This window comes from Eimeria tenella, genomic scaffold (genome assembly GCF_000499545.2).
Source record: "Eimeria tenella Houghton genomic scaffold, Eth_scaff6, whole genome shotgun sequence".
Lineage (NCBI taxonomy): Eukaryota > Apicomplexa > Conoidasida > Eucoccidiorida > Eimeriidae > Eimeria > Eimeria tenella.
In genome coordinates, this window is record NW_013543423.1 from 129,957 (window position 1) to 154,417 (window position 24,461).

At 51.2% G+C, this 24,461-nt stretch overlaps 7 protein-coding genes across 7 annotated transcripts in view; 4 read left to right on the plus strand and 3 right to left on the minus strand.

Moving 5' to 3' along the window:
• Positions 1-2,116, minus strand: part of ETH_00020555 (uncharacterized protein) — a gene marked incomplete at both ends in the record, with an annotated part of 6,268 nt that extends 4,152 nt beyond the window's left edge. The window contains 3 exons of the mRNA XM_013377659.1: positions 547-623; positions 826-899; positions 1,080-2,116. Of these exons, the coding sequence (XP_013233113.1) occupies positions 547-623; positions 826-899; positions 1,080-2,116 (1,188 nt within the window). The remainder of the gene's footprint in view (positions 1-546; positions 624-825; positions 900-1,079) is intronic.
• A 1,555-nt stretch (positions 2,117-3,671) lies between these two features.
• Positions 3,672-4,288, minus strand: ETH_00020560 (uncharacterized protein; the record flags this gene model as incomplete). Its single annotated transcript, XM_013377660.1, has 2 exons — positions 3,672-3,805; positions 4,231-4,288. 2 exons carry the CDS (start codon positions 4,286-4,288, stop codon positions 3,672-3,674), a joined length of 192 nt encoding a protein of 63 aa, XP_013233114.1.
• Positions 4,289-7,737: 3,449 nt separating this feature from the next.
• ETH_00020565 (uncharacterized protein) lies at positions 7,738-7,941 on the plus strand (the record flags this gene model as incomplete). Its single annotated transcript, XM_013377661.1, has 1 exon — positions 7,738-7,941. The coding sequence occupies one exon, from the start codon at positions 7,738-7,740 to the stop codon at positions 7,939-7,941; it is 204 nt and encodes a 67-aa protein (XP_013233115.1).
• A 1,226-nt stretch (positions 7,942-9,167) lies between these two features.
• ETH_00020570 (uncharacterized protein) lies at positions 9,168-9,644 on the plus strand (the record flags this gene model as incomplete). The annotated part of the gene is made up of 1 exon (XM_013377662.1): positions 9,168-9,644. One exon carries the CDS (start codon positions 9,168-9,170, stop codon positions 9,642-9,644), a length of 477 nt encoding a protein of 158 aa, XP_013233116.1.
• A 3,180-nt stretch (positions 9,645-12,824) lies between these two features.
• ETH_00020575 (PhIL1, related) lies at positions 12,825-13,361 on the plus strand (the record flags this gene model as incomplete). Its single annotated transcript, XM_013377663.1, has 1 exon — positions 12,825-13,361. The coding sequence occupies one exon, from the start codon at positions 12,825-12,827 to the stop codon at positions 13,359-13,361; it is 537 nt and encodes a 178-aa protein (XP_013233117.1).
• Positions 13,362-14,569: 1,208 nt separating this feature from the next.
• ETH_00020580 (DnaJ protein, putative) lies at positions 14,570-16,658 on the minus strand (the record flags this gene model as incomplete). The annotated part of the gene is made up of 4 exons (XM_013377664.1): positions 14,570-14,876; positions 15,368-15,534; positions 15,753-16,122; positions 16,309-16,658. 4 exons carry the CDS (start codon positions 16,656-16,658, stop codon positions 14,570-14,572), a joined length of 1,194 nt encoding a protein of 397 aa, XP_013233118.1.
• Positions 16,659-19,777: 3,119 nt separating this feature from the next.
• On the plus strand, positions 19,778-21,460 carry ETH_00020585 (uncharacterized protein; the record flags this gene model as incomplete). Its single annotated transcript, XM_013377665.1, has 1 exon — positions 19,778-21,460. One exon carries the CDS (start codon positions 19,778-19,780, stop codon positions 21,458-21,460), a length of 1,683 nt encoding a protein of 560 aa, XP_013233119.1.
• Positions 21,461-24,461: the final 3,001 nt, after the last annotated feature.

The following is a 24,461-nucleotide window of genomic DNA, read 5'->3' on the forward strand; positions in this document are numbered from 1 at the left end:
AGCTTCTGCTGCACCCGCAGCAGCGAACAGCACAGCAGCAGCAGCAACAGCAGCAGCAGCAGCAGCAGCAGCAGCGGCAGCGCCACTAACCAATTCATTAGAACTATTCACATCTATTCGCAATTATCCCTATTACCTGGATTATAATTTCTTTATTTATTTATTCATTTGTTATTTTATTTAGTTATTTATTTATTCATTTTATTTATCTATTTTATTTATTATTTTATTTATATATTTATTTGTTTATTTATTTATTTTCACCTGGTGTGATAAATGTAAAAGAAAGAAAGGCTGTTCGCCATGAGACACAAATCCTGAGAAGTTGCTTCTCCAAAGTGGAAGCAAAACTGCAGCAGCAGCAGCAGCAGCAGCAGCAGCAACAGCAACAACAGCAGCAGCGGCAGCGACAGCATAAGTTGGTCCTGGCTTGACGCTGCTGAGCCCCCAGAAAAACTGAAGAAGACCGCCAGGAGAGTTTAGGGTTTAGGGTTTAGAGATTAGGGTTTAGGGTTTAGGGTCTAGGGTTTAGGGTTTAGGATTTACCTGATTGACAAGCAGCTCAATGATGTCCGTCTTTGGCAGTTCCAGTTTCCGCAGAGCGTTCAGCAGCAACGCAATATCTGAAAACCCTAAACCCTAAACCCTAAACCCTAAACCCTAAACCCTAAACCCTAAACCCTGAACCTCGAGCGGCGATCTCTAAACTCCAAACCCTTGTGGGCAGCAAAACACAAGGCTCGTTAGATTCTATAGGCGCCGTTCGCGGGCCAGAAAAGAAGACAAGGGTTTAGGGTTTAGGGTTTAGGGTTTAGGGTTTGGGACCTTTGACGGAAAAATCTTCTATTTGCTTGACAATAAGAGGAGACATCACCTCCACCAAACGCGCATCTCTATACCTGTAAGCACAAACCCTAAACCCTAAACCCTAAACCCTAAACCCTAAACCCTAATTTGCTTTCGAATTTGCTGCACCTGCATTTTTGCTTTTCTTTGTGCGGCGCTGCTCCCGCCTCTGCGGCTCCCGCGCCAGCACGCACTTAGGGTTTAGGGTTTGGGGTTTAGGGTTTAGGGTTTACTTGACTCTCGCTGCTGCATGCAGTGCGGTGGCGATTTGCTGCGGCTGCAGCACAGCAGCAACAAGAGCCAGCCGCCGCACTAAACCCTTCCAAAGTTTTTCATTTCTGGCATTATTTGCTGCTGCTCTGAAAGCAGCAGCAACAGCAGCAGCAGGCTGCAGCAGGCGCGGCCCCGCTGCTGCTGCTGCTGCTGCTGCTGCGTCGCCTGCTGCTGCTGCTGCTGCTCTGCGCCTGCGGCGCGGGGCCGACGGCCGCTGCAGCTGCTGCAGCTTCTGCTGCGCTGCAGCAGCAGCAGCAAATGCAGCAGAAGCCTCTAGAGACATGGTGTGGGGCCCCGAGCAGTTTTTAAAATTCTTTTTTTCTTTTTTTTCCTTTTCAAAATAATTTAAATAATTTAAATTCCCCAAACTTTTTATTTTCTCCAATCCCAACTCAGAAGCAGCAGCAGCACGCCCAGGGCCACCCTCGGGATCCTCGCCGCAGGCGAGCTGCTGCTGCTGCTGCTGCTGCTGCTGCTGCTGCTGCTCTGCAGCGCCCAGTGCCTCCAGAGAGCCTAAAGAGCTTCTGCTGCTGCTGCTGCTGCTGCTGCTGTTGCTGCTGCTGCTGCTGCTGTTTGTATGGAGAGTCCTTGAGAAGCTGCCTCGAGGGCAGTGCGGCGTTGAGGTGTATGTACACCGAGGCTGCTGCAGCTGACGGGGAAGCAGCCGAGAGAAGCGACAGCTACACGAATTTGCTGCTGCTGCTGCTGCTGCTGCTGCTGTTGCTGCTGCAGCTGTTGCTGCTGCTGAGGCTGGCGATGTTGCTGCTGCCGCTGCCGCTCCTGCAGGTCGTGTCGCTGGTTCTGGTCTCAATGCTGCTGCTGCTGCTACTGTTGCTGCTGCTGCTGTTGCTGCTCTTGCTGCAATTGCTGCAGCTGTTGTTGCTGCTCTTGCTGCTGCTGCTGCGCTGCTGTGCTGCAGTAAGGGTTTACAGAGTGCTGGGGGCCCCCTCATGCCCAGGGCACGCGGGAAGAGCCGCTGCTGTTGGCAGCAGAACATTGTGAATTGCTGCTGCTGCTGCTGCTGCTGCTGCTGAATCTGCAGCTGTTGCTGCTGATATTTTTGACCCTGCTGGTGCTGATGCTGCTGCTGATCCTGTTGCTGCTGCCTCAGCCGTCGATTCTGCTGCAGCAACTGCTGCTGCTAATCCTGCCCCAGTCGGCGCTGCTGCAGCTGCTGTTGATTCTGCTGCTGCTGATGCTGCCGCTGCCTCTACACATTCGCTGCTGCTGCATGTGTAGATGCTGCTGCAGGTCTTGCTGCATACGGCTGCAGGTCTTGCTGCATACGGAGCTGCTGTTGCCGTTGCTGCTGCTGCTGCTGCTGGTGATCAGGGGCCCCCAGCATGGGGCCCCTCCTCAACAATTTGGGTATTTTCGTTTTTGCCCCCAATTAATTAAATAAATAATTTAAAATGAAATTGAAAAGAACAAAATCGAAGCCAAATGCCTTAGTGGAAATGCTGAGGTGTATGGACACCTCAGCATTTCGAGAGGGCGAAACCGGCAAGTCGATCGGCTGTACAAACAGCCGAAAAAGAAGCCAAATGGAATCATTTTGGCCAAATTAATTAAATTAAATTGAATTAAATTAAATTAAATTAAATTAAATTCATAAATTTAATTAATTTTATTCGTTTGTTCGTTTTTTTCTCCTTTTCGCTCATACAGATCTGCATGTAGAGTGCCTTGAAGCCTCAGGGCTCTCAGTGAGCAGTTCAGCTAAACCCTAAACCCTAAACCCTAAACCCTAAAGTCTGGAATTAATGAGTAGCAGAGAACGTGGTCAAGAGTTGAGCCCGAAACCCTAATCCCAAGCCTAACCGCTAAACCCTAAACCCTGAACAGTTGCAGGAGAGCTTGAAACCCTAAACCCTAAAACCTGAGCAGCTAAAGTTCATCCTAAAACCCTAAACCCTAAACCCTAAACCCTAAACCCCAAAGTCTCATTTCTTCAACAGAGTGCACCCCGATGATTTACGCCACAGCGGCGCCTTCGAAGTCCGCTAGGCCCTAAACCCTAAACCCTAAACCCTAAACCCTTCTCTTGCTTGTGCAGCAGAGCCGCATTTAACTGCTGCAAGTAGAAATACTATTTAATTGAAATAAACCAATTAATGGTAAAATAAAAAATAAATAAATAAAGAGAAACAAAAGTTGAATTTAGGTTCTTTGTTGCACTTGCAACGAAAAGCTGGGCTTTGTACGCAGCAGCGTAAAAAGGCGACAAACCCTAAACCCTGAACCCTAAACCCTAAACCCTGAACCCTAAACCCTAAACCCTAGGGTCTGCTGCCGCTAAGGGCTCGGTTTCTGTCGCTGAGGTTCAGGGAGCAGCACAGAAAACACACTCCTGCTGCTGCTGCTGCTGCTGCTGTCACCGCCCGGGTACTTGCTGCTGATGCTGCTGCAACTGCTGCTGCTGCTGCTGCTGCTGAGGCTCTCCGCGCGCTTGCTGCTTCTGCCGTTGCTGCTGCCCTGTCGCTGCAGCCGCGTCGCTCTGGCTGCCGCTGCTGCGCCTCAACAGCAGCAGCAGCAGCAGCAGCAGCAGTTGTTTAGATTTGTTTTCTTTGAATGTTTTTAATTTCTTCTCTCAACTTGTTGGACTGCTCGTGCTGCAGCAAAGCCTCTTCGTGGATGTCGCACATGGACACTTGCAGCAAAGACAGGCCCAGGGGCACAGCAGCACCTGCGCAGCAAATTATTTATTTATTTATTTATTTATTTATTTAATTATATATTTATTATTTATTTAGTATCGTTTTGTTTATTTGCTTTTTATTTTATTGGGGAGTCGAAGCAGCTGCTGCGCAGGCGGCAGCGAAAACGAAACGCGGCACGCAGAGCAGCCCAAAACCCTAAACCCTAAACCCTAAACCCTAAACCCTAAACCCCAAGGCATGCGCAAAGGAGAAAAGAAGAGGCCACAAAATAAAACAAACCAGCAGCAAACAAAATTCAATGCTGCAGCCGAGCAGCAGCAGAAATTAAAGTAGCAACAGCAGCAGCGTCAGAGGCCCTGCCCCAGAGCAGCCAAACCCTAAACCCTAAACCCTAAACCCTAGACCCTAAGCCCTAAAACCTAAACCCGGGACAAAAAGGAGAACGTCTCACCCACGATGGCAACGGCGGCCCAGGATAGAATGTTCTTCGCGGAAGGTGACAGAGCCATCGACACTTCCCTCAAACCCTAAACCCTAAACCCAAAACCCTAAACCCTAGCTGCCGGAGCTTCCGTATTGGGGAAGGAGGGAAACGGACGACTCAGGGAGGTGTTGGATGTAGAGGGGCCGCCAGGAGAAGAACAAAAGGCCCTTCTGGGCTGCTAAACCCTAAACCCTAAACCCTAAACCCTAAGCCCTCAGCCCTGAAGGTGCCGCTGTCCGCCGCTGACCGTGGGTCTTCTGGCGGGGGTTCTTGGCCTCTTTTTGGATTCAGTTGAAGAAATTTGAATTCGTGAAATAAATGAATATGAAAAAAGTGTCTTCGGGATCTGGAGTTTGGTGGCGGGAAGTTGAGGTGTACATGCACCTGGTTGGTGGCTGGTCACTGATGTGTCTGCAAAGAAGGAAAACTGGAAACTAATGGAATTAAATGTAAATAAATTTATTAATTTTGAATAATTTTACTTCTCTTCCAGCTTCTGAGGGCTCCAAATTCCCGTTTTTGCCCTTTCGGTCTTCGCTGCGTTTCGCGTTTCGCCGCTCACGGGCTTCGGGTGTACAGACACCTGAATCTGTTTTTGCACGAAAACTCCAACTTGGTCATTTTTTCAGTTTTTTCTTTTCAATTGAGACTTCGAATCAACGGAATTTTGCATTTTATTCTCCGTCTCAGCTTAATTTTCCGCAGATCGTTTTTGTTTCCCTTTGTTTTCATGTTTCCTCTTTCCCCTGGTCCGCTGGATCTTGCCGCCTCCCCCGCCGCGCCTAAACCCTAAACCCTAAACCCTAGCCGCTGATCCTTGTTCTGTGGGGCTTCCTGGACGCGGGCTGGCCCTGAGAGCAAACCCTCGCCGCCGCCGCCGCTGCTGCTGCTGCTGCCGCCGCCGCTGCTGCCGCTGCTGCTGCTGCTGCTGCTGCTGGGGCCTTTGCAATGGGGTTCTTCATTCCCGCTCTGCTGCTGGGGGGCCTCGGCGTGAGCCAGCACTTGGCGTCTCGAGAGATTGACGAGATAATTCGGGAAAGTGAAAAACCCTTTTTCGGGTTTTGGTGGGGTTTAGGGTTTGGGGCTTTGCTGGGACTCTGGCTAGGGTTTAACATCAACTCCATTTATCTGCGGCTGCAGGCCCTTTCCAAGGCGGGGTTTTCGATGCTCACGGGGCAGCAGCAGGAGGCCCAGCCCCCCGCCGCGAGGGTTTAGGGTTTAGGGTTTAGGGTTTAGGGTTTAGGGTTTAGGGTTTGGGACTCCGCGGGTTTTTCTCTCCAACCTTTTCGCCTCTGCCAGCAGCTGCTGCAGGGAAAGCGCCGCTCGCTGCTGTACGTACACCTGAATTCCATTTCAAGCATTTTTCGGTAGTTTTTCTTTTTTCATTTTAAGATCTTTTCTTCATTTCTTTTCTTTTAATTTCCTGTTTGAAAGAAAAAGAAAGCAAAACAAACCTCCAAACAGCCAGCCTCAAGTAAGGAGTGAAGCGACAGATAAACCCATTTTCACGGTCTACGGCCTAGGGTTTAGGATCTAGTGTTTAGGGTTCAGGGTTTGGGGTTTAGCAGGGTTTAGGATTTAGGGTTTAGGGTTTAGGGTTTAGGGTTTAGTGCACTTGGAGAGGGAAGGGTTTAGGGCTTAGGGTTTAGGGTTTTGGGTGCGAGAATAAAGGAATTTGGGACTGGAGGGGTTTACGGTTTAGGGTTTAGAAAAGACAAACCCAGATGAAAAAAAAATAGAACGGAAGTAAAGCAAGAGATAAATGAAGAGTCAAACAGATTTATAAAAGGAAAAACAAAAAACTAAATAAATAAGATAAAAGAAAATAAATGAGAAATTAAGAAATGAAGAGCAAATAGAACCATAAATTCGACAGAAAAAAAAGGCAAAAAAAGAAAAAGACAAAAAGGGAAAAAAAGTAAAATTGGAAAATACGAAAAGACAAAAAGGGAGAGAATTAAAGAAAAGAATAAAAGACAATTGGGAGAATTCGGAAATAAAAGAAAGGCAAAATTAAACAAAAAGTAAATTAAAAATGCGGGGGGATAATAAAAAGAAATGCGAAAACAAAAAAGGGGAAAGAGAAAAGTAGGGGGACAGCAGGTGTACGTACACCGCAGGTGCCTGCCTCTTTTGCGACTTCTAAAAATAAATAAACCCAGTGGAGATTTGTTGTTTGTTCTCTTCTTTTTCTCTTTTTGCTCAATTGTGTCGTTTATTTATTCGGAATTCAGTTCTTTATTCTTTCTTTTTTATTTCGTTTTTCTGTTCTTCATATTACCTCCACTGAGTGCCAATTTATTCTTTTCCTTTTGCTCAATGAAGTTTGTTTTTTCGCTATTTATTTTTTCTTATTTGCATTTATTGCTTTCTAATTTATTTATTTATTTATTTATTTCCATTTTCAGAACTTCATTATTCTACTTTTTGCTTGCTGCTTATTTTGCCCTTTAGTTTTGAATTTCTTGTGCACTACTGAGGTGTACGTACACCTGAAAAGGCCCACTTCACCGAAACTTTCCATAAATTCATTTTTTGCGAAATTTAATAAACAGAAAACACATGAAATCAATAAATAAATTAATAAATAAAATCCGAAAATAAGAAAATATTAAATAAAAAAGAACTTTAACTCCTTTTTCACCAAAGACACAAGTCTAGGGATGAGCTTCTGCATATATTCATACTTGTAAATTTGTATTTAAATAATTCATAAAAATAAATTAAAAAAAAGAAGAAATGGATTTATTTGTAAATGTGAAGGCACAAAAGTACTCTTCAAATATGAACTCAGGTGTACATACACCTGAAGACCCCACACAGTTTCGAGATTTTCAGAAAGTGGAAAAGACAATTTAAATGCCATTAATATAAAACTTCTTCTTTTGTTTTGCTTTTTTTATTTCTTTCTTTTCGTTTTTTAAATGGCAGCTCGACAAACCATGGAAATTGTTTTGCTGCCAGCGCAGCAGCAACTGCTCTAGGTGCTTTTGTATTCAATGCTGCTGCTCTGCTGCTGCCGCTGCTGCTGCTGCTGCTGCTCTGCTACTGCTGCTGCTGCTAGGGGACTACGACCACCGCCTTGCAAACTTCAGCAGCTTAAAGCTCGAAAGAGATATTTAATTTTAAATCAAAAAGGTTTTAATTGAAATGGCATTTAAAGGTAGGAAGAGACAGAAGGAGACACGCTACTGCTGCAGCTGGAGCAGCGGCTGCTGCTGCTGCTGCTGCTGCTATTTATGCTGCTGCAGCTGCTGCAGCTGCTGCAGCAGCAGCAGCTGCCGCTGCTCTCTTCTGAGCTGGAGGCCCTACGAAGTCCTCTTCTATTTTCATTTTATTTCATAAAAGTTTTTATTCTGCTGAGGCCGACTCAGTCGTGGTTTTGCTGCTTCGTCGGCGCCCCTCAGTTTTCTAGGGTTTAGGGTTTAGGGTTTAGTGTTTAGGGTTTAGGGCTTGTACAGCATGTTCACACTCATGCTGGCAGAGCCTACCGTAAATAAAAAAGCAACAGCAGCAGCTGCAGCAGCAACAACAGCTCCAGTAACGTCAGCACCAGCAACAGCTGCAGCAACAACAGCTCAGCAGCAACAGCCTCAGCAGCAACAGCCTCAGCAGCAGCAGCCTCAGCAGCAACAGCCTCAGCAGCAGCAGCCTCAGCAGGAGCAGCTTCAACAGTAACAGCAGCAGCAGCTGCTGCTGTAGCAACAGCTGCAGTAACAAGCACTCGAGAGAGCCGCTGCGCAGCAGCAGCGCAGTAGACATACTCTGGAAGCTCTACAGCGACGTCTCGCGAGTGTAATTTATTGAAATTAATTGAAATGAAATAAATTTGTGGAATTCAATTTAAATTGAAGAGCGGAAAAGTAAGAAGTGAAGAGCGAAAGTGGAAGATCGGCGAGTGTCGAGCCCGCGGGGTGTTTCTGGGCGTTTCTGCGCGAATGGAGGCTCAAAAAAGTATTTTCAAGAAATAAAAGGAATTATTTTTAATTTTAAATTAATTTAAACCCCCGAAATTGGAATTTCAGGCGAAAATTGGCCGGTCGCGACACCTCGAGTTGCGGCGGCGGAACCGGCGCGGGTGCTGGTCTGGGGTGTACGTACACCAGCGGCAGCGGTTTCTGCATCCGCCGTTCAACTTTTTGCATCACTTTTAATTTTTTTCCGATTTTTGGTTTTTGAATTTAAAATTCATTTCTTTTTTCCCCGGTAAACAAAGACGTTTCTTTTGCACCCTTGGGGCCACTGGACCAGCGGTGAGTCGACGCGCTCCTCTCTTCTCCTTTTGCAACTTCTGCTGCTTCTCTTTTCTCTTCAAATCTTTTCCTTCAAAATCTTTTTAACTTTATTTCTCCATCTTTTTCTCTTCTCGTCGCTGCTGCTGGACAAACGCGGTCTTCTCCGTCCCCCCGTTTCCGATCCAGGGTCTAGCGTTGGGCTTTAGGGTTTAGGGTTTAGGGTTTGGGGTTTGGGGTTTAGGGTTTAGGGTTTCTGGAAATCACATTCAACTGCTCCAAACGAGATAAAGAGTCAAAACACACAGAAGCAGCTGCAGCAGCAAAGAGCAATTGCCACTTTTGAACTTTTTTTTATTTTTGTTTTTTTCCCAAAGTTTTTTTCCTTCACCCATCCTTTATCTCCCCTCTTGTTGCTTTTTCCATTTCACGCTTGCCCAGAACGCCAGCTGCTGCTGCTGCTGCGGCTGCTGCAGCTGCTGCTGCTGCTGCTGCATTGGTGTTTTGTTGAGTGCGTGGGTGTGTGTGTGCTGCTGCAGCTGCTGCTTGTCTGTCTGTGGCATTAAAGCGGAGCTGTAGGGCCTTCGTGTCTCCCTCATCTTCTTTCTTCAAGCTTCTCCCTTGGAGTCTGCTGCTGCTGCTGCTGCTGCTGCTGCTGCTGCTGCTGGGGCGATGGAGGCGCCGGGTGCTGCTGCTGCTGCCGGGCTGGCAGCAGCTTCGAGCGGGGTGTTTCTGTCGCACTTCGAGGAGCAGCAGGGGCCCCTGGACTCTGCAGCAGCAGGAGATTACTTCCGAAGTTATTTGGAAAGAGAAAAGAGCAGCAGCAAAAGAATAATCCACGAGAGAGAGCTGCCGCGGGGGCCCCCCCACCGCTTCGAGGGGGGCCCCCCGGGGCCCCTGGGCTTCGGGTACCCTTTTTCCGACGACAAGGACCCCGGAGTTGCTGCTGTTGCTGCAGCGCTCTTCGGCTGCAGCGCAGCTTTTGCTGCTGTTCCTCTTGCTGCACGGCCTGTTTTCAAGAAGAGACAAAAAGGAGATTTAAATTCCGATTGGGCAAATGCTTTTGTCACAAGAGTGGACCCTTGCGAATGTGCTGCTCCCGAGGAAACCTTCACGCCCTTCGAGCTCGCCAGGTACCGCGACAACTAGCAGCAGCAGCAGCAGCAGCAGCAGCAGCAGCAGCAGCAGTAGCAGCGCGGCCGCGGGGGAGGAGGTGGCAGTAGAGGCGGCGGCAGGAGCTGCGGCGGAAGCGGCAGCAGCAGCTGCAGCAGCAGCTGCAGCAGCAGCAGCAGCAGTGGACTACTACGGCTCTGTTTAAAAGCATTTTTGGCTTTTCAATTCGGAGAAGAACTCAGCTGCGGAGAGTGCTGAGTTGTACGTACACCGGAAAGCACTTTGCGGATTTGAGTTCCGCGAAAAGGCGAAATTGAATTTCACTTTTTTTCTCTTGTGCAGCTTTGAGGGTTTGTTGGGAGAAAATGAAGAAAATAAAAAGAAATAAAAAGAATAAAAGAAATAAAAAGAAATAAAAAGGCGCAAAAAGAAATAAAATGAAATATGAAAGAACGAAATGAGAAAAAAGTTTTTAAAAAAATTCAAAACTAAAAAATTCACAAAGGGTACAGACACTGGCTTGAAAGCCCCGCAGTACGGAAGGTTTTAACTTTTCCTTTTAAACGGTTTTTGGTTTAAAGTTCGCATCAACGATTAGGGTTTAGGGTTTAGGGTTTAGGGTTTTGGGCTGACGTCGGAGACGTAATGCAGTGGGTTTGGGGTTTAGGGTTTGGGGTTCGAGGCTCGCGTCCAGCGTTTCACGCTGCGGGTCTAGAGTTTGGGGTTTAGGGTTTAGACTCTAGGGTTTAGGGTTTAGGGTTTAGGGTTTAGGGTTTGGGTCTGAAACAAACAAAATTGAAAAGAAAACATTTAAATGCATAAAAAAGAATCGGGGAATAAGAGGAAGCAAAAAAGATGCAGCTTTTAAAAGTAAAAATAAATTTCAAGAATTATATTTCTTTTGAATTTGCTGCCCATTATTATTTTCAGCAGCAACAACACACAGACACACGAGTTGCTGCCAGCAGCCGCAGTGGGCTTTTGCTGCTGCTGCTGCTGTTGCTGCGGCAATTGCGGCACTCAGACGGACAGCAGCAGCAGCAAAAACAGCAGCAGAAACAGCAGTAGCGGCAGCAGCAGCAAAGACAGCAGCAGCAGCAGCAGCAGCAGCAATCCATTTGGAGAGTTCTTCCCGCGAGCTCACTGGGCGGCACTGTGAATATGCACTAACAGGCGCAGAGACTGCTAAACTCTAAACCCTAAACCCTAAACTCTAAACCCTAAACCCTAAATGGTTGATCAAAGCCGCAGCAAGTTTCGAAAATTGCCTCTAGGTTTTACATTTCCAGAATTGCAAGCAGCAAACCCCTGTGTGAATTTTCTTAGATAATTTCGCCGCCGCCGCCGCCGCCGCAGCAGCAGCTGCTGCTGCTGCTGCAGCGGCTGCTGCAGCCTTGTGCAGGTGTTCAGGCAATGCAAACTTTAGGAAGCAAACAAAATAAAGAATTTCTTGTTCTTTTTCATTTCACTTTTTTAAAGTTTTCATTTTTCTTTTAAAAGTTTCCATTTTAAACCTCAAGTGTCTCTTTGCTGCTTTTCAAAAAGACCTTTTTGGCAAGTGGCATTTACTCTGCTGTACGTACAGCTGAGTAAATGCCACTTCTCCTAACACTTGAACTCTGCTGCACCTCCCAGCTAGCTGTGGCTAGCTGTGGCTACCTGTGGCTAGCTGTGGCTAGCCGCGGCTAGCTGTGACTATTTCTGTCTAGCTGTGGCTAACTGTGGCTGGCTGTGGCTAGCTCTGGTGGCTAGCCATGGCTAGCTGTAGCTAGCTGTGGCTAGCTGTGGCTAGCTGCGGCTAGCTGCGGTAGCTAGCTGTGGCTAGTTGTAGCTAGCTGTGGCTAGCTGTGGCTAGCGGTGGCTAGCTGTGGCTGGCTGGAGCGGGTGAAGCTGCCAAGTGGCTTGTGGGGCGGCTCCCCGGGCGTGGCTGCGGGCAGGCTTTAAAGCTTTGAGGTTTTATTTCTTTTGGGATATTTTAAATTCTAAATTTAAAAAATAATTTGTAGTAGAACTTAGTCTCAATATGGAAGCAGCAGCAGCAGCAGCAGCAGCAGCAGCAGCAGCAGCAGCAGCAGCAGCAGCAGCAGCAGCAGCAGCAGCAGTTTGGTGTGTGTGGGTGTGGGGGTGGTGTGCGAGTAATGGCAGCTTTGGCTTTCTGGATTAATTTCAGCTTTTTGGATTTAAAATAAATAATTATGAATTAAAAACAAATAATTATGAATTTAAAATATATAAAAATAAAACAATATGTTCAAATATAAACCTTTTTGCATTTACTTGTGCACAGCGGTGTGTGTGGCGGGGCGGGCGAGGTAACCCGTGCGTCTTTGCGGAACACACTCGCGAAATGGTTTAATGGAATGGTTTAAAAGAGTAAAAAATGAAAAAAATGAAAAGAAATAAACGAAAAGAAACAAATGAAAGAAATAAATGAAAAGAAATAAATGAAAAGAAATAAAGCTGCGCTGTCGTGACACCAGGCTGGCAAGAACATCGAGAGCCTGCACCGGCAGCGGCGCCGGCGGTGCAAAGCCAATTTGGCTCGGAAAAAGTTGAATTTTGGTTTCAAATTGAATTAAAAGGAAAACAAAACTAAAATAAATTCCTTTTGAAGAATTTGAACGGTAAAAGCCGCCGGCCCAGGCTGCTAGACAGCTCGACTGTGTGGTGCTGCTGCTGCTGCTGCTGCTGCTGCTGGTGCGGCTGGCGGCTGCTGCAGTGGCGCTGCAGCTGGTTGAAATCAAGGGAAAGCAGAGTTCTAAAGAGGTATTTTCACTAATTTTGGGTTTTTCCTTTCAACTGATTTCTTCTTTGGTGAGTTTATTTCGCTTTGCTGCAGCAAGCGGCTCTGCTTCCCACTGCAGCAGTTCGATGCAGCAGTTTGCAGCGAACACGCCGGTGGTCCAGACCACTGAAAGCGCTTTCCTTTCAACTTAGACAAACAACAGCTCACTCTCCAAAACAAATTCAAGCTTTTGCGCAGCATCTGCGAAGCAGCTTCCCCTCCCGCTGCTGCGGTTTCGCGCTGCTGCTGCTGCTGCTGCTGCAGCGTTAGCTGCACGAAGGCGTTTGCTGCGGAAGTGCTTTTTGGGGGGGTTGTGGAGTGCGTTGGTTCTGTTTGCTTGGGCTGCGTGGTGCCGGGAGCAGCAGCAGCAGCGAGGCAGCAGCAGTTGTGGGGGTTTGTGTGCAGCAGCAACTCGCGCGAACCTGCAGAAAATGCTGCAGCAGGAGCTGCAGCGGGCGCGGTCCGGCGCAAACTCCGGCTTCTACTCGAGCTTCCAAGAGCTGCCGGGGCCCCCGGTGGAGAGCAAAGCGCAGGAGTTCTTCGCAGCGCGGCGGCGCGCAGAAGCTGCTGCTGCTGCTGCTGCTGCTGCTGCTGCAGCAGCAGCGGCCCCCGAACTGCCGCAGCCGGGGCCCCACGGGTACCGCCCGGGGCCCCCGGGGCCCCTGCACTTCGGAGTGCCCTTTGGGGACGGCTGGGACGCGGGAGTTGCTGCTGTTTCGCATGCAATGTTCGGAAGTTCGGGGGCTTTCAAAGCAATTCCAATTCCTGTTCGAAGTGTCTTTCGCCGCAGAAGGCCTGGAGACGCAGCGCCCGAGTGGCCCAACGCCTTCGTCACCCGCGTGGACCCCTGCGAGTGCGCAGCAGCAGCAGCAGCAGCAGAAGAGGCCTTCACGCCCTGCGAGATTGCGCGCTACAGGGACTCCGCCGGCCGGCCCCACACCACGCTGGACTTTTCGCCCCACCACTGAGCCGCTGCTGCTGCTGCTGCTGCTGCTGCTGCTGAGGGGCGGCGCGCGGCCGCGCGGGGAAACGCGGCTTTCGCGCGGTCCCGGGAGCCCGCGGGGTGGGGAACCGGTGGACCAGACCACTGGACCAGTGGTCTGCTGCTGCTGCTGCTGCTGCTCCGGAAGGGCAGCAGCAGAGGCGCAGCAGCGGCAGCGCAGCAGCAGCACACCCGCGGCTCCGCGGGCGCCGCCAAAGTGCGAGCCAGGCAGCCCTGCTGCTGCGTTGCTGGGCTTTTCAAACACAGATCTTCTTCAGTTTGATCAAACTTAACAAAGTTTGCCTTTCATTTCGCAAAATGCGCATTAAAAACTAAAAGCTTACTTCTTTCTTCGCAAAAGTCGCTCAAAACGTTCAAGTGGCAAACAGCCGCGCGCACCCGGCGCAGTGCGCTGCACCCCGAGGTGTACGTACACCCCAGCTTTCCGCGGTTAAGCGCCAACAGATTCGACTCCGTCTGCCCTTTCAATAATATTCTGCTGCACTTTTTTATTTGAATTATACACCTTTATTTGAATTGTACACTTTTATTTGAATTATAGAAAGTAAATCGAACTAAGCCTCTGGAGAGCTCCGGAAAAAGTCGGTGTCTGCTGTTGCTGCTGCTGTTGCTGCTGCTGCTTTAAGAGTTGCTGCTGCTGCCGTTGCTGCTTGAAGAGCTGCAGTCGAGAAGCAATAAGGGCGCAGGAGTAGCCTGGCAATTATTAGGATAAGAAATGGCATTATTAGTTGCATTTGCTGCTGGAGTTGTCAACTGGGCTTGAGAGTCTGCAGCAAGCTGCTGCGGCCAGCCCGCAGCAGCCGCTGCAGTCTTGCTGCTAAGCCGCAGCGGCCAGCCTGCAGCAGCAGCTGCAGTTTTGCTGCTGCCCACTGCCACGGGGGGGTGTGGGGAAGCAGCAAACAAATGGCCCTGAGTGTCTAGACAGTGCAGGGGTTGCTGCTGCTCCGGCTAGTCCCGCCCCTCTTCCTGCTGCAGCAGCAGCAGCCGCTGCTGCTGCTGCAGCAGCCGCCGCCGCAACGCCAGCGGCAAATGCGGGGGCGGCCGCTGCTGCCCAGCGCGTTCACTGCATGCGGCCCTTCCAAAGAAAAGATTCAAAACTAAATAATTAATTAATTAATTAATTAATTAATTGATTGATCGATTAATTAATTAATTGATCAATTAATTGATTAATTAGCTAAAAGCTGCAGCAGGAAGGCCTTCGAAGGCCTCTTTGATGAGCTCTTTTTGCCTCGCGTTCAACAGTTTGGGATATTTGACTTTGACGGAAATGAACAAGTCCCCGAAGGCTGCGGACTTGTGTTTTTTTGGCATTCCTTTTCCTTTTATTTTGAGGACTTCGCCATCTTTCGTGACTTCTTTTCGTTTTATTTCCACTTCTTTCTTGTCCAAGTGTTCAAACTTCACTTCAAATCCAACTAATGCTTCCTTCAAGTCGATCTGCAAACTCATGTGCAGGTCGTCGCCCTTCCGGGTGTACCTACACCCCAGGCATGCGCAAACGCATGCAAAACGCATGCAAAACGCATGCAAAACGCATGCACCAAATGCATGCATGAAGTGCGTGCATAAAACGCCCTTTTCCCCCACTTTGCGCAATTTAAGTGCTGCTGCTGCTCAGTTTTAATTTATTTCTCCTTTTGCAATTCATTTGAACTCCCAATCAACAAAGTTTACAACTTTCCCTTTTGCCGCTGCAGTGCATGCACTGGGGGCCCCACTTTAGCTTCCGGCCATTTCTAAAAGCCACTGAAGCAGCAATTCACTAAACTTGGCTTGCTGCAGCAGCAGCTGCTGCTGCTGCTGCAGCCGCCGCTGCTGCTGCTGCTACAGCAGCCTGCACTAAACCCTAAAACCCCAACCCCCCCAGCTGCTGCCGCAGCAGCCGGCGCACCTGCAGCAGCAGCCCGCGCCCCTGCAGCAGCAGCCCCCGCACCCGCAGCAGCAGCAGCAGCAGCAGCAGCAGCTCACCGGTGGTGCGGCAGCTCCTCTATGACGAGGACCAAGTCCCCCGGCTCGTGGCCTATTCTGTGTTCTCCCATTCCCTCGAAAATAATTTTGTCTCCAGATTTCATTCCCCTTTCCACTGCTGCTGTCAGCTCTATCGACTCCAGCTCCGTCACCCCGCTCGGACACTCCTGCGCGCAAACCCTAAACCCTAAACCCTAAACCCTAAACCCTAAACCCTAAACCCTAAACCCTAAGCCCTGAACCCTAGACCCTCAGCCCTGAATTCCACCAGGCCCTAAGCGCTAGACCGCAAATCAAGCCCCCAAGACCAACCCCCGACGCCGAAACCCGAACCGCTGAACCCTAGCCCTAAACCCTAAACCCTAAATCGTGGTTTTTGGCTTACTTTGCATCCGCGGATCCAGGCCTTTCCCTGGTCGACGCAGGAAGGGTCTTGGACTTGGTTTTGAACAATAAATCCGGGGCCCATTTGCTGCGTGAAGAGGCGAACTCCGGGGCCCTTGCAATCCTTTTGCTGCTGCATGCAATCTTCTGCATTGATGCAGAGAACTGGGCGCGAGAAGCTGAACTGCAGCAGCGCGCCGTCGTACAGCTGCTGCAGCGCAGCAGGAAGCTGCAGCACGCTGCTGGGGGCTTGTGGGGTTTCCCGCGGAACCCCCCGACCCCCAAAACCCCCAAACCCTCCAAACCCCCCAAAAAACTCCGAAAACACATCAAAGGGGTGGCCAGAGTCCTGGCCCGCGCCCTGCTGCAGCCTGCGCAGCAGCAGCAGCAGTCGCAGCAGCACGTTAAGCGGGAGGTGCAGCAGCAGCGGCAGGTGCAGCAGCAGCAGGTGCAGCAGCAACAGCAGCAAATGCAAAAACCAGCAGCAGGTGCAAAATAAGCACAAAGAGCAGCAGCAGCAGCAGCAGCAGGCGCAGCTGCAGCAGCAGCAGCAGTACCGCTCCAAGCCTGCGTGGCCCTGGGTGTCGTAGACTTTTCTTTTTTCTGCATTGCTGAGGACTTCGTAGGCGTAAGAGATTTCCCTGAATTTGGCCTCAGCGTCGGGGCTTTTGTTCTTGTCGGGGTGGAACTTCATGGAAAGCTTTCTGTAGGCTTTCTTGACTTCGGTGGGCGAGGCGCTGCGCTGCAGCCCGAGGGTGGCGTACAAGTTTCCCGGCTGCGAAGGCTCAGCAGCAGCAAAAAGAAGTTCAAAAACTTGAAAGGAATGCGGGGGAAAGCAGAAGAAGCAGCCGGAGAGAGCCAGCGCGCCCGCGGCCGCGAGAACTCGCGCCGCGCTTAACAGACCCATCGCGCGGAATATTTCGGGATTCCACGGAGAAACTCGGAATGTTTCGCCGCGAAGTTCACAGCATTAAACCTAACTGCAAAGCCAGCGACCCAAAAACGAGCAGAAAGCTCTAAAAAGGAACGGATCGCCGCCGCCGCCAAACGCTCACGCCCGCGAAACTCCGCACGAAAAACCCCCAACGCCCGCCGCAAGCCGCGCCCGCCAACTCGCCAGATCTTAGGCTCCACTTGCAAAATGCGCAAAGTTTGTTGTGGGATTCAAACGCAGAAATTCAGACACTTCGATGCAAGAAGAACCGCATGCACGGCGAGACGCCAAACTCAGCCGGCCAGCGCCAGGAGAGATCCGCCCTCCTCCTGTCTGGCCTTCTATTTGGGAAAAACGAATTATTTAAATTCATTACAAGCGCAAAAAAATTCAACATTAGTTCGCCGCTAATGTTCTGCGGCCTACAGACAAACAAGCCCCAACGCACGACAGAAACACGAATGGCTGCTGATGCAGGGCCGAACGCTCATCACCGCATTTCACAACGCGAAAGCACCAACTATAAATCAATGCAATTACAGAACAAAATGAAATATTTAAAATAGGAACACAATCGCGGCCAATTTGGTGGGGGATCGCGAGGCCTGCTGCTCCCACGCACAGTGGCAGGAGGAAAAGAACTGGGACACCCTACGCATACCTGCAGCATGCATTACAAAGACTAAAACTGTTCTTCTTTGGTTCATTTAAAGCTCCAAAAGTGCGTCCCAAGTGCATATAAATACCACAACTGAAGCCTTCTAGACGCCTTTCCCAAGCTGGCAGGGGGCTGCGCCTGCAGCGTTGGCGTACTCAACTTCACAAGATTAGGGACTTCAAGGCACTGCTGAGGAGAGTAAAAGGCGACACTTTTCACAAGGAACATTAAAAAAAGAAGAAAGCAAAAAACTAATTAGATGTGTGGGGGGAAGACGAGAAAGCCTAGGTCCATTTTGGCCAGAAGGCCATTCTGTGGAGTCTTGCACATGCAGTTGCATGCCGTTCCAAATGAATCAACAGGGTGTTCCTTTTTATAAGCAGTAAGGAAAGATGAATAAAGATCTAAGAGCTGTCAAGAGAATTAAGGAAGAACTTTCTGCCTTCGTCACTTGATATTGGATCTGAGTTTGAATCTGAATGCAAAATCTTCCCGTACCCTTCTGAATCTTCCAAAACAGGTTGTTTATCAATTGTGTACGTCCCGAAACAAGTTGTTTTTCAGTTCTTCATCGCTCAGAGAAGGTTATTTCTCAATGGTGGCTCTTTATTGTCCTTTAAGTTGTCGTTTTGCATTTAAAAAGGTCAGAAATCATGCAAATAAGATCTAATTTCGCTGTGCTGAGGTCTAGAACCTCACTGCAGACTTGCTTGGCTTTTCGTGTTTAATAGGTTTCTTAAGCAGCCAGGAGCTTCGGCTGGGCCGCCCGAAATTCAGTTCAACTTCTGAACTTAGTGCAGCTTTTCCCGTTGAAAGATCGATAAGATAATATGAAATTCAGAAAATAAAAGAGGAGTTATGACGGAGTTAATCTTAAACATGCTGTTTGGCTGGTGAGACCTCCCAGCACTTGAAAGTGTGAAGAGCCTCCGCCGCCGCAATGTGGAAGACGAAAGTGACCACACAGCCTCTTGTTCGACAGAAAAATGAGGTTTCCTTCAGAATTTGGAAGTAAATTCAATGAAATTATTATTTAAATCATCGTTTGTTGCAGTTTGTGCGACATTAAGACCACTTTGGGCGTGTTCGTAGCTTTTGGAAATCTACTTTCTTGCACGTGGCGGGTCTTGCGCTGAATTTCTTCTCTTTTAGATGATCGGGCCGGCGCTTTCCCATTTCCTTGTCTTTCGTAAGGCTTTTCATATATATATCTGCGTATATTCGCTAGTGTTCTATTTAGTGGCACCGAAGAACCCGCGAAGTTCCTTCCCCGCGTCCAGTGGGACTATATTTCAGAACCCGCGATAACTTCCCCTTACTTAAGCAGAGAATGGCGAATGCGGCACTTTGCGCGGCGGTGCACCGGCTGTAGCCAGGAAAGTTCGGAATTGCTTGATGAAATACCGGAAGTGGTGGCCAACACAGGTGGCCTTCCAAATTGCACGTGCACGTATTTCTCAAATGAGGAGCAAAATATACAATTTCGGGAAAGTGATTTTCAAAAACTAGGCGAAAAAAGAGCCCTAATCGCTCTGCAGCGCGGGAACTCGCACCGTGCATTGCACGGAGTCTCTGCCCCATTGCTGCCAGCCCCAGATCCTTCCTTGCACAAAAGTAGGAACAGCCAAACCCAGCGAAGTGCCCTCTTTTTTCTGGAGTTTTCAGCGGCATTGCACTCGGAACGTGTTTATGTTGGTGCATTTTACTTTTCAGGGGGACTTCTGGGGTTCGTTGTAGTGCCTAGCGCCAGAGCACCGACTTCACTGCAGCCGTTCCGAAGGCGTTGTCGAGTGTCTGGAGGAGGAAACTCCCATCGTCCTTTCGAGTTGTCCGACACAGGAAGTAGATTTCGAAAATGAATAATATGAAGGGGATGCTAGAGTAGCCAAAACGGGTCCATCTGCGAGGAACCCAACCCCCGCGCTCCACAGGCCGGAATGCCAGGAAAAGGGAAATCCGCCGCTGCGCCGCCCGCCACGCGGTTCCGACTTGTGTTCCTACTGCAATAGGTAGCTCGGCAACAAAGCGTAAAATAATCCCTATTTTATTTGTATTAGTTGAGTTCGACACACCCGTAGCTGGGTGGGAAGTTCCGGTGACGGCAGCACCCCCGGAGGCAACGTCGATCTGTCGTTCAGCAGGAGGCGGGAACCTGTCGGAAACGCCTCTGCGGAGCCATGCAGGCAGTTCGTTCTTTTATATTTTTGCCAAGTTTTGGAATGCGTTCAAGTTTCGCGGTGTGAGTGGTGTGCTGCGCCGCAGCGTAGGCATGTGGCCACGAGCTTCCCGCCGGCCGTTTGCACAAATGGTGTCGATGAATTAATGGCGCGTTTCTCGTCCCACGCCCGTCGTTTTCAGTCCGGTGCTAAATAAGGTAATTTGGGTATTTTTGCTTCCTTCCAGGAGCAGCTTTCTGGCCTGAGGGCCGGCGGCGATGAGCAGGCAGGCCCAGCGCATCTTCCGCAGCGCCAGCGGCATCCACCCTCGCGGCAAGATGCGGGGCGGTTTTGCAAACGCAATACTTGAAGAGGGGGAGTTCGGGGCCCGGAGCCACCGCGCAGCAGCTCACGGGAAGCAGCTGGGGCCCAGCCGGCTGCACTACGTGGGTTTCGCCGTGGCCACCGTGCTGATCTACACGATCATCTGCAGATCTCTGGCGGCTTCTTCCGAAGGCCTGCGGCTGCAGCACGGGTTCGGGGAGGACCTGTGGCTGCCCTACAGCAGCGCGTCGGCGCTGGAGAGGCGGCGGGAGCAGCAGCAGCAGCAGCAGCAGCAGGAGCGGGGGGGCGCGGCGGAGGGCGTTTCGTCCTGGGAGGAAGCAGGAGAGTCCTCCTCCGGGGGAGCTGCTGCTGCTGCTGCTGCTGCTGCGGAGCCGAGCTCGCCGTCAGACCCTCCTTGGGACTACGACTCGTGGGGTTTGCCGTCTCTGGAGCAGTTTGAAAAGACTTTGTCTCCGGAGCTGCGGCGGCAGAAAGCAGCAATTGCAAGTTTCGCTGCGCGGTTTGTGCAGCAGCCGCGGGTGCCGTCGCGGCGGGAGCTGGCGTGCGCGAGCAGCGTGGCGAAGGCAATTTCGAAAGGAACTTCAAACAAACTAATTGGAATGGTGCTTCCGCTGCAGCACGTGGCGCCGATAAGCAGCATGGCGAAGCAGCAGCACGTGCCGCGTCTCGTGCGGATCTGCAAAGTCCTGGGGGAGGGCTTTTCAACTTTGGCGGTGGAGGTGGAGGACCTGGAGGCCGGGGGCGTGCTGGTGATGCGCATTCGCAAGTACCACAAAGACGCAGTTCGGAAGTTTGAAAATTCGGAAGTTTTGTTTCTGGAAGTGAAGAGCGAGATGGTGGCGGAGGAAGACGCGGTGCGGCAGGCCTGCGGCAACGTGCCTGCGGACTTGGTGGCTGCGAAGAAAGGCTTCGCCGTGCCGCTTTTCACCGCGGAAATTGCAAGTTCTCCGGAGTTTTCAGTTTCCGAAGACCACTACGTGTTCGGGCACGTGGAGTTGATGGAAAAGATGTGCGGATCGCTGGCGGATCTGCAGAAACAAGACAGCGGCGCGCTGCAGCAGAGCCGCGACTACGTGGCGCAGCGGCTGCTGCAGCTGGTGCTCAAGGTGCAGCAGTGCGGCCTCAGCCACAACGACTTGAAGTGGGCCAACGTTTTGCTGCAGCCCGACGGCGCCTTCTGCCTCAGCGACTTCGGCTCCAGCGTGGCCTTCGGCCGCGCCTTCGGCAGCCTCACAGCCACCACTCCGCAGTACCAGGAGCCGCAGCAGGCGCTGCGGCCCTCCGCCCCCTACGAGGACCCCTACACGATGGCGCATGCAAACAGCGACTTGTGGTCTTTGGGGGTGCTGCTCTTCGAGCTCTTCACCGGCAGCGGGGCCCCCTACGGCCAGGGGGCCCCCAAGAGCCCCCGCGCCCGGGCCAGGGACCTCGCCGAGAGGCTTCTCAAGCAAAAGGTCCGTTCAGATGTGCTTTGGCCCAAACTCGCTGCAGCCAAAGTCCCCCACAGGTGGGCCCAGCTCATCGCCAGGCTCCTCGAGCCCAACAAGGCCCACAGGATCACGGCCTGGCAGATCCTCGAGGAGTTCCCAGACCTCACGCACCACGTCCCGGAGTGAGGCCCCCTGCATGCGCCTGCATGCGCTTGCATGCGCCTGCATGCGCCTGCATGCAAGTTCTTCCACGCTTGCGTCCAAGCTCTTCTTCAAGGCCTGCATGCAAGCTCTTCAAGGCTGGCACGCAGGCTCTTTGGGACTTGCATGCGAGCTCTTCTTCAAGACTTGCATGCAAGCTCTGCAAGACCTGCATGCAGTCGCTTTAAGACTTGCACGCAAGCTCTTCAGGACTTGCATGCACTCCCTCAGCACTTCCATGCAAGCTCTTCAGGACTTGCATGCAAGCTCTTCAAGGCTTGCATGCACTCTCTTGAAGACTTGCGTTCAAGCTCTTCAAGGCTTGCATGCACTCTCTTGGAGACTTGCATGCAGGCTCTTCAAGACTTGCATGCAGTCTCTTTTTCAAGACTTGCATGCAGTCTGTTTTTCAGGACTTGCATGCAGTCTCTTCTTCTAGACTTGCATGCATAGGATCTCCCTAGGGCCTTGCGGCGGGCTTTGCTGGGGCCCTCTCGTTCAAGTCTTGCATGCAGTTGGGGCCTTGTTGAAGTGTTGCATGCATCTGGGCCTTTCTTGTTGAAAAGTTGCATGCGTCTGGGGCTTTCTAGTTCAGTAGTGCATGCGTCTGGGGCTTTCTTGGTGCATGCATCTGGGGCTTTCTAGCTCAGTATTGCATGCATCTGGGGCTTTCCTGTTGCATGCATCTGGGACTGTCTTGTTTAGTGTTGCATGCATGTGGAGCTTTCTCGTTGCATGCGTGTGGGGCTTTCTTGTTGCATGCATGCGGAGCTTTCTTGTTGCATGCATGCGGGGCCCTCTTGTTGCATGCATGCGGGGCTTCTTGTTGCATGCAAGGAAGTAAGTGCGGGCCACTTGGCACGGCGATGTGGCCGTGGCTTGCGAGCTGGTTGAGTGGATTTGAATTATGAATTGTGTCTTTTATTTGTCTGCTGCTGCAGCAACTGCTGCTGCAGCAGCTGCTGCTGCTGCAGCAGTTGGTTTTCACTTTTATGTTTTCGAAGGGTGGACTTTGCGGCGCTTTTTAACGCCTTGCATGCAAGCGCCTTTGCATGCAAACCGCCTTGCATGCGAAGGCCTCCGCATGCAAGCCACTTTGCATGCAATCCACTTTGCATGCAAAGGCCTTTGCATGCAAGCCTCTTTGCATGCAAGCCTCTTTGCATGCAAACCCGCACAGCACTTGCTCTTCTTTGTTGTGCAGTTACGTTTTGTGGCGCCTCCGGGGGCCCCCGCCACCCATCTTCTGCAGTCAACGTTTGAAGACTTCTGCAGTCTTTTTAATGTCTTCAACAACTTTGACTTAGTGCAAAATTCAGCTTTTTGTTTGAGACTTCTTAGAACTCCTCCGCCGCTCGCAGGGCTCTTTGGCCTTCAACTTCGGCCTAAAGTTATATTTGTTTGAGTCATTTTAGCGAAAAAGTGCAAACAGACTTCTTACAGATCAAACGCAGTGCTGCAGCCGCCTGCAGCGGCGCCCGCTGCACAGGGGGCCGGTGCAGGGGCCGGCTTGAGGGCCTGGTTCAGCTTGGGAAAAGGAAAGCTTTCAACATTTTGTTGCATTTGGAAATGGAGCGAAGACTTGGGACTCAGAGAGTTCTTGTGTGGGTGCGTGGGCCTCGAAAAGAAGAAGCTGGCCAGCTGGACAAGCTGGGGGTTGCCCGGCGGGGCCTCTGGGTCCTTTAGACAGCTTTCCCCTGGCCACGAAGTTGCAAGAAAGCTGTTTAAAAGGCTTGCAGAGTAAGAAAAGACCCAAAGGGGCGGAGGTGTATGCAGTTTCAAGCCAGCAGGTGCTCTGGTTCCCCGCGCCATTAGTGTTTTCGCGCGCTGTGCAGCAGCTGTAGAGCCCCCGGGCTCGCTTTTCCGTGTGAAATTAATTAATAAGTTCATATTTTGCGAAAGAAATGGCTTTTAGCGCTGGGGATCGGACTTGTACGTTGCATCACACACGAACCTGTTTCCCCTCAACAGAACAGCAAGGCTGTTCTCGGTGTAAAATAGCAAGTTTGGGAGTTTTGCGCCGGTGGTTGTTGTTTAAAAAGGAAAACTCGTAGATTGGGAAGTTTAACTTAGTAGTAGAAGTAAAATGATCAATGTATGGGGGGCAATCGAAGGGGGTTTGCTGCGGCGGCGCCGATCACTCGCTACTGCACTGGGGAGTGTATGTACGGGGCAGCTCCGGGGAGAGCAGACAACGGCGGTGGTCCAAAAGGTTTTTGCACTTGGCGAAGGAGCGTTGTTTTGATTGCGTTTTGAAAGTCTGCGGAGTTGCTGTGTTGGGAATTAGGCGGGAGGGCGAAATAGGAGTGGCTTCTGCGTTGGACCGGCACAACATGCGGGAGCGGAAACTGGCGGTTGCTGGTGCTGGGAGGCTGTGAAGCCGCTGCAACCCTTCGGCAGTTTAAAGAGACGCGGCGCGGCGAATTGCGTCTGCACTCAACTTCGCAAAACTTGCAAGAAGTGCCCCACGGGGTGTTCGAGACTCGGAGGCTCGGATCGACCGGCGTGGCGCGCAGCAGCGCAGCGCGGGGAAAGCGGAAAGCCGCGGCGAAGGCGCGGGCCGTCTGAAGCGGTCGAGTCCGCGCGGAAGAGGACGGGAGGGGCGGCGATCCCCACAGGCGGCGCGGGCTGGACCGGACTTGGGAGAAAAAGATGCACTGGCAGCTGGAGGCGACATCGGAAGGCAGCGTCAGCTTCGAGCCCGCGTCCAGCGACCCCTCCGCGTCTCTGCGAACCTCCAAGAGCTCTTCTTCGCAGCTGCGGGCTCTGGACGGGAGTCTGTCGGGGGCCCCGCGGCGGGCGCAGCGGCCGCCGCAGCAGGAGCCGGCGTCGCGGAGGCGGCGGTTCCTGCTGCCCGCGGCCTTCCTGGCGCTGGCGAGTTTCCTGCTGCTGGCGCTGAACCTGAAGATCCCGCAGCTGTCTGCGCGGCGTTCGGGGGCGGCGGCGGAGTCGCTGGCGGAGGGCCCCGCGGGGGCCCCCTTGGGGG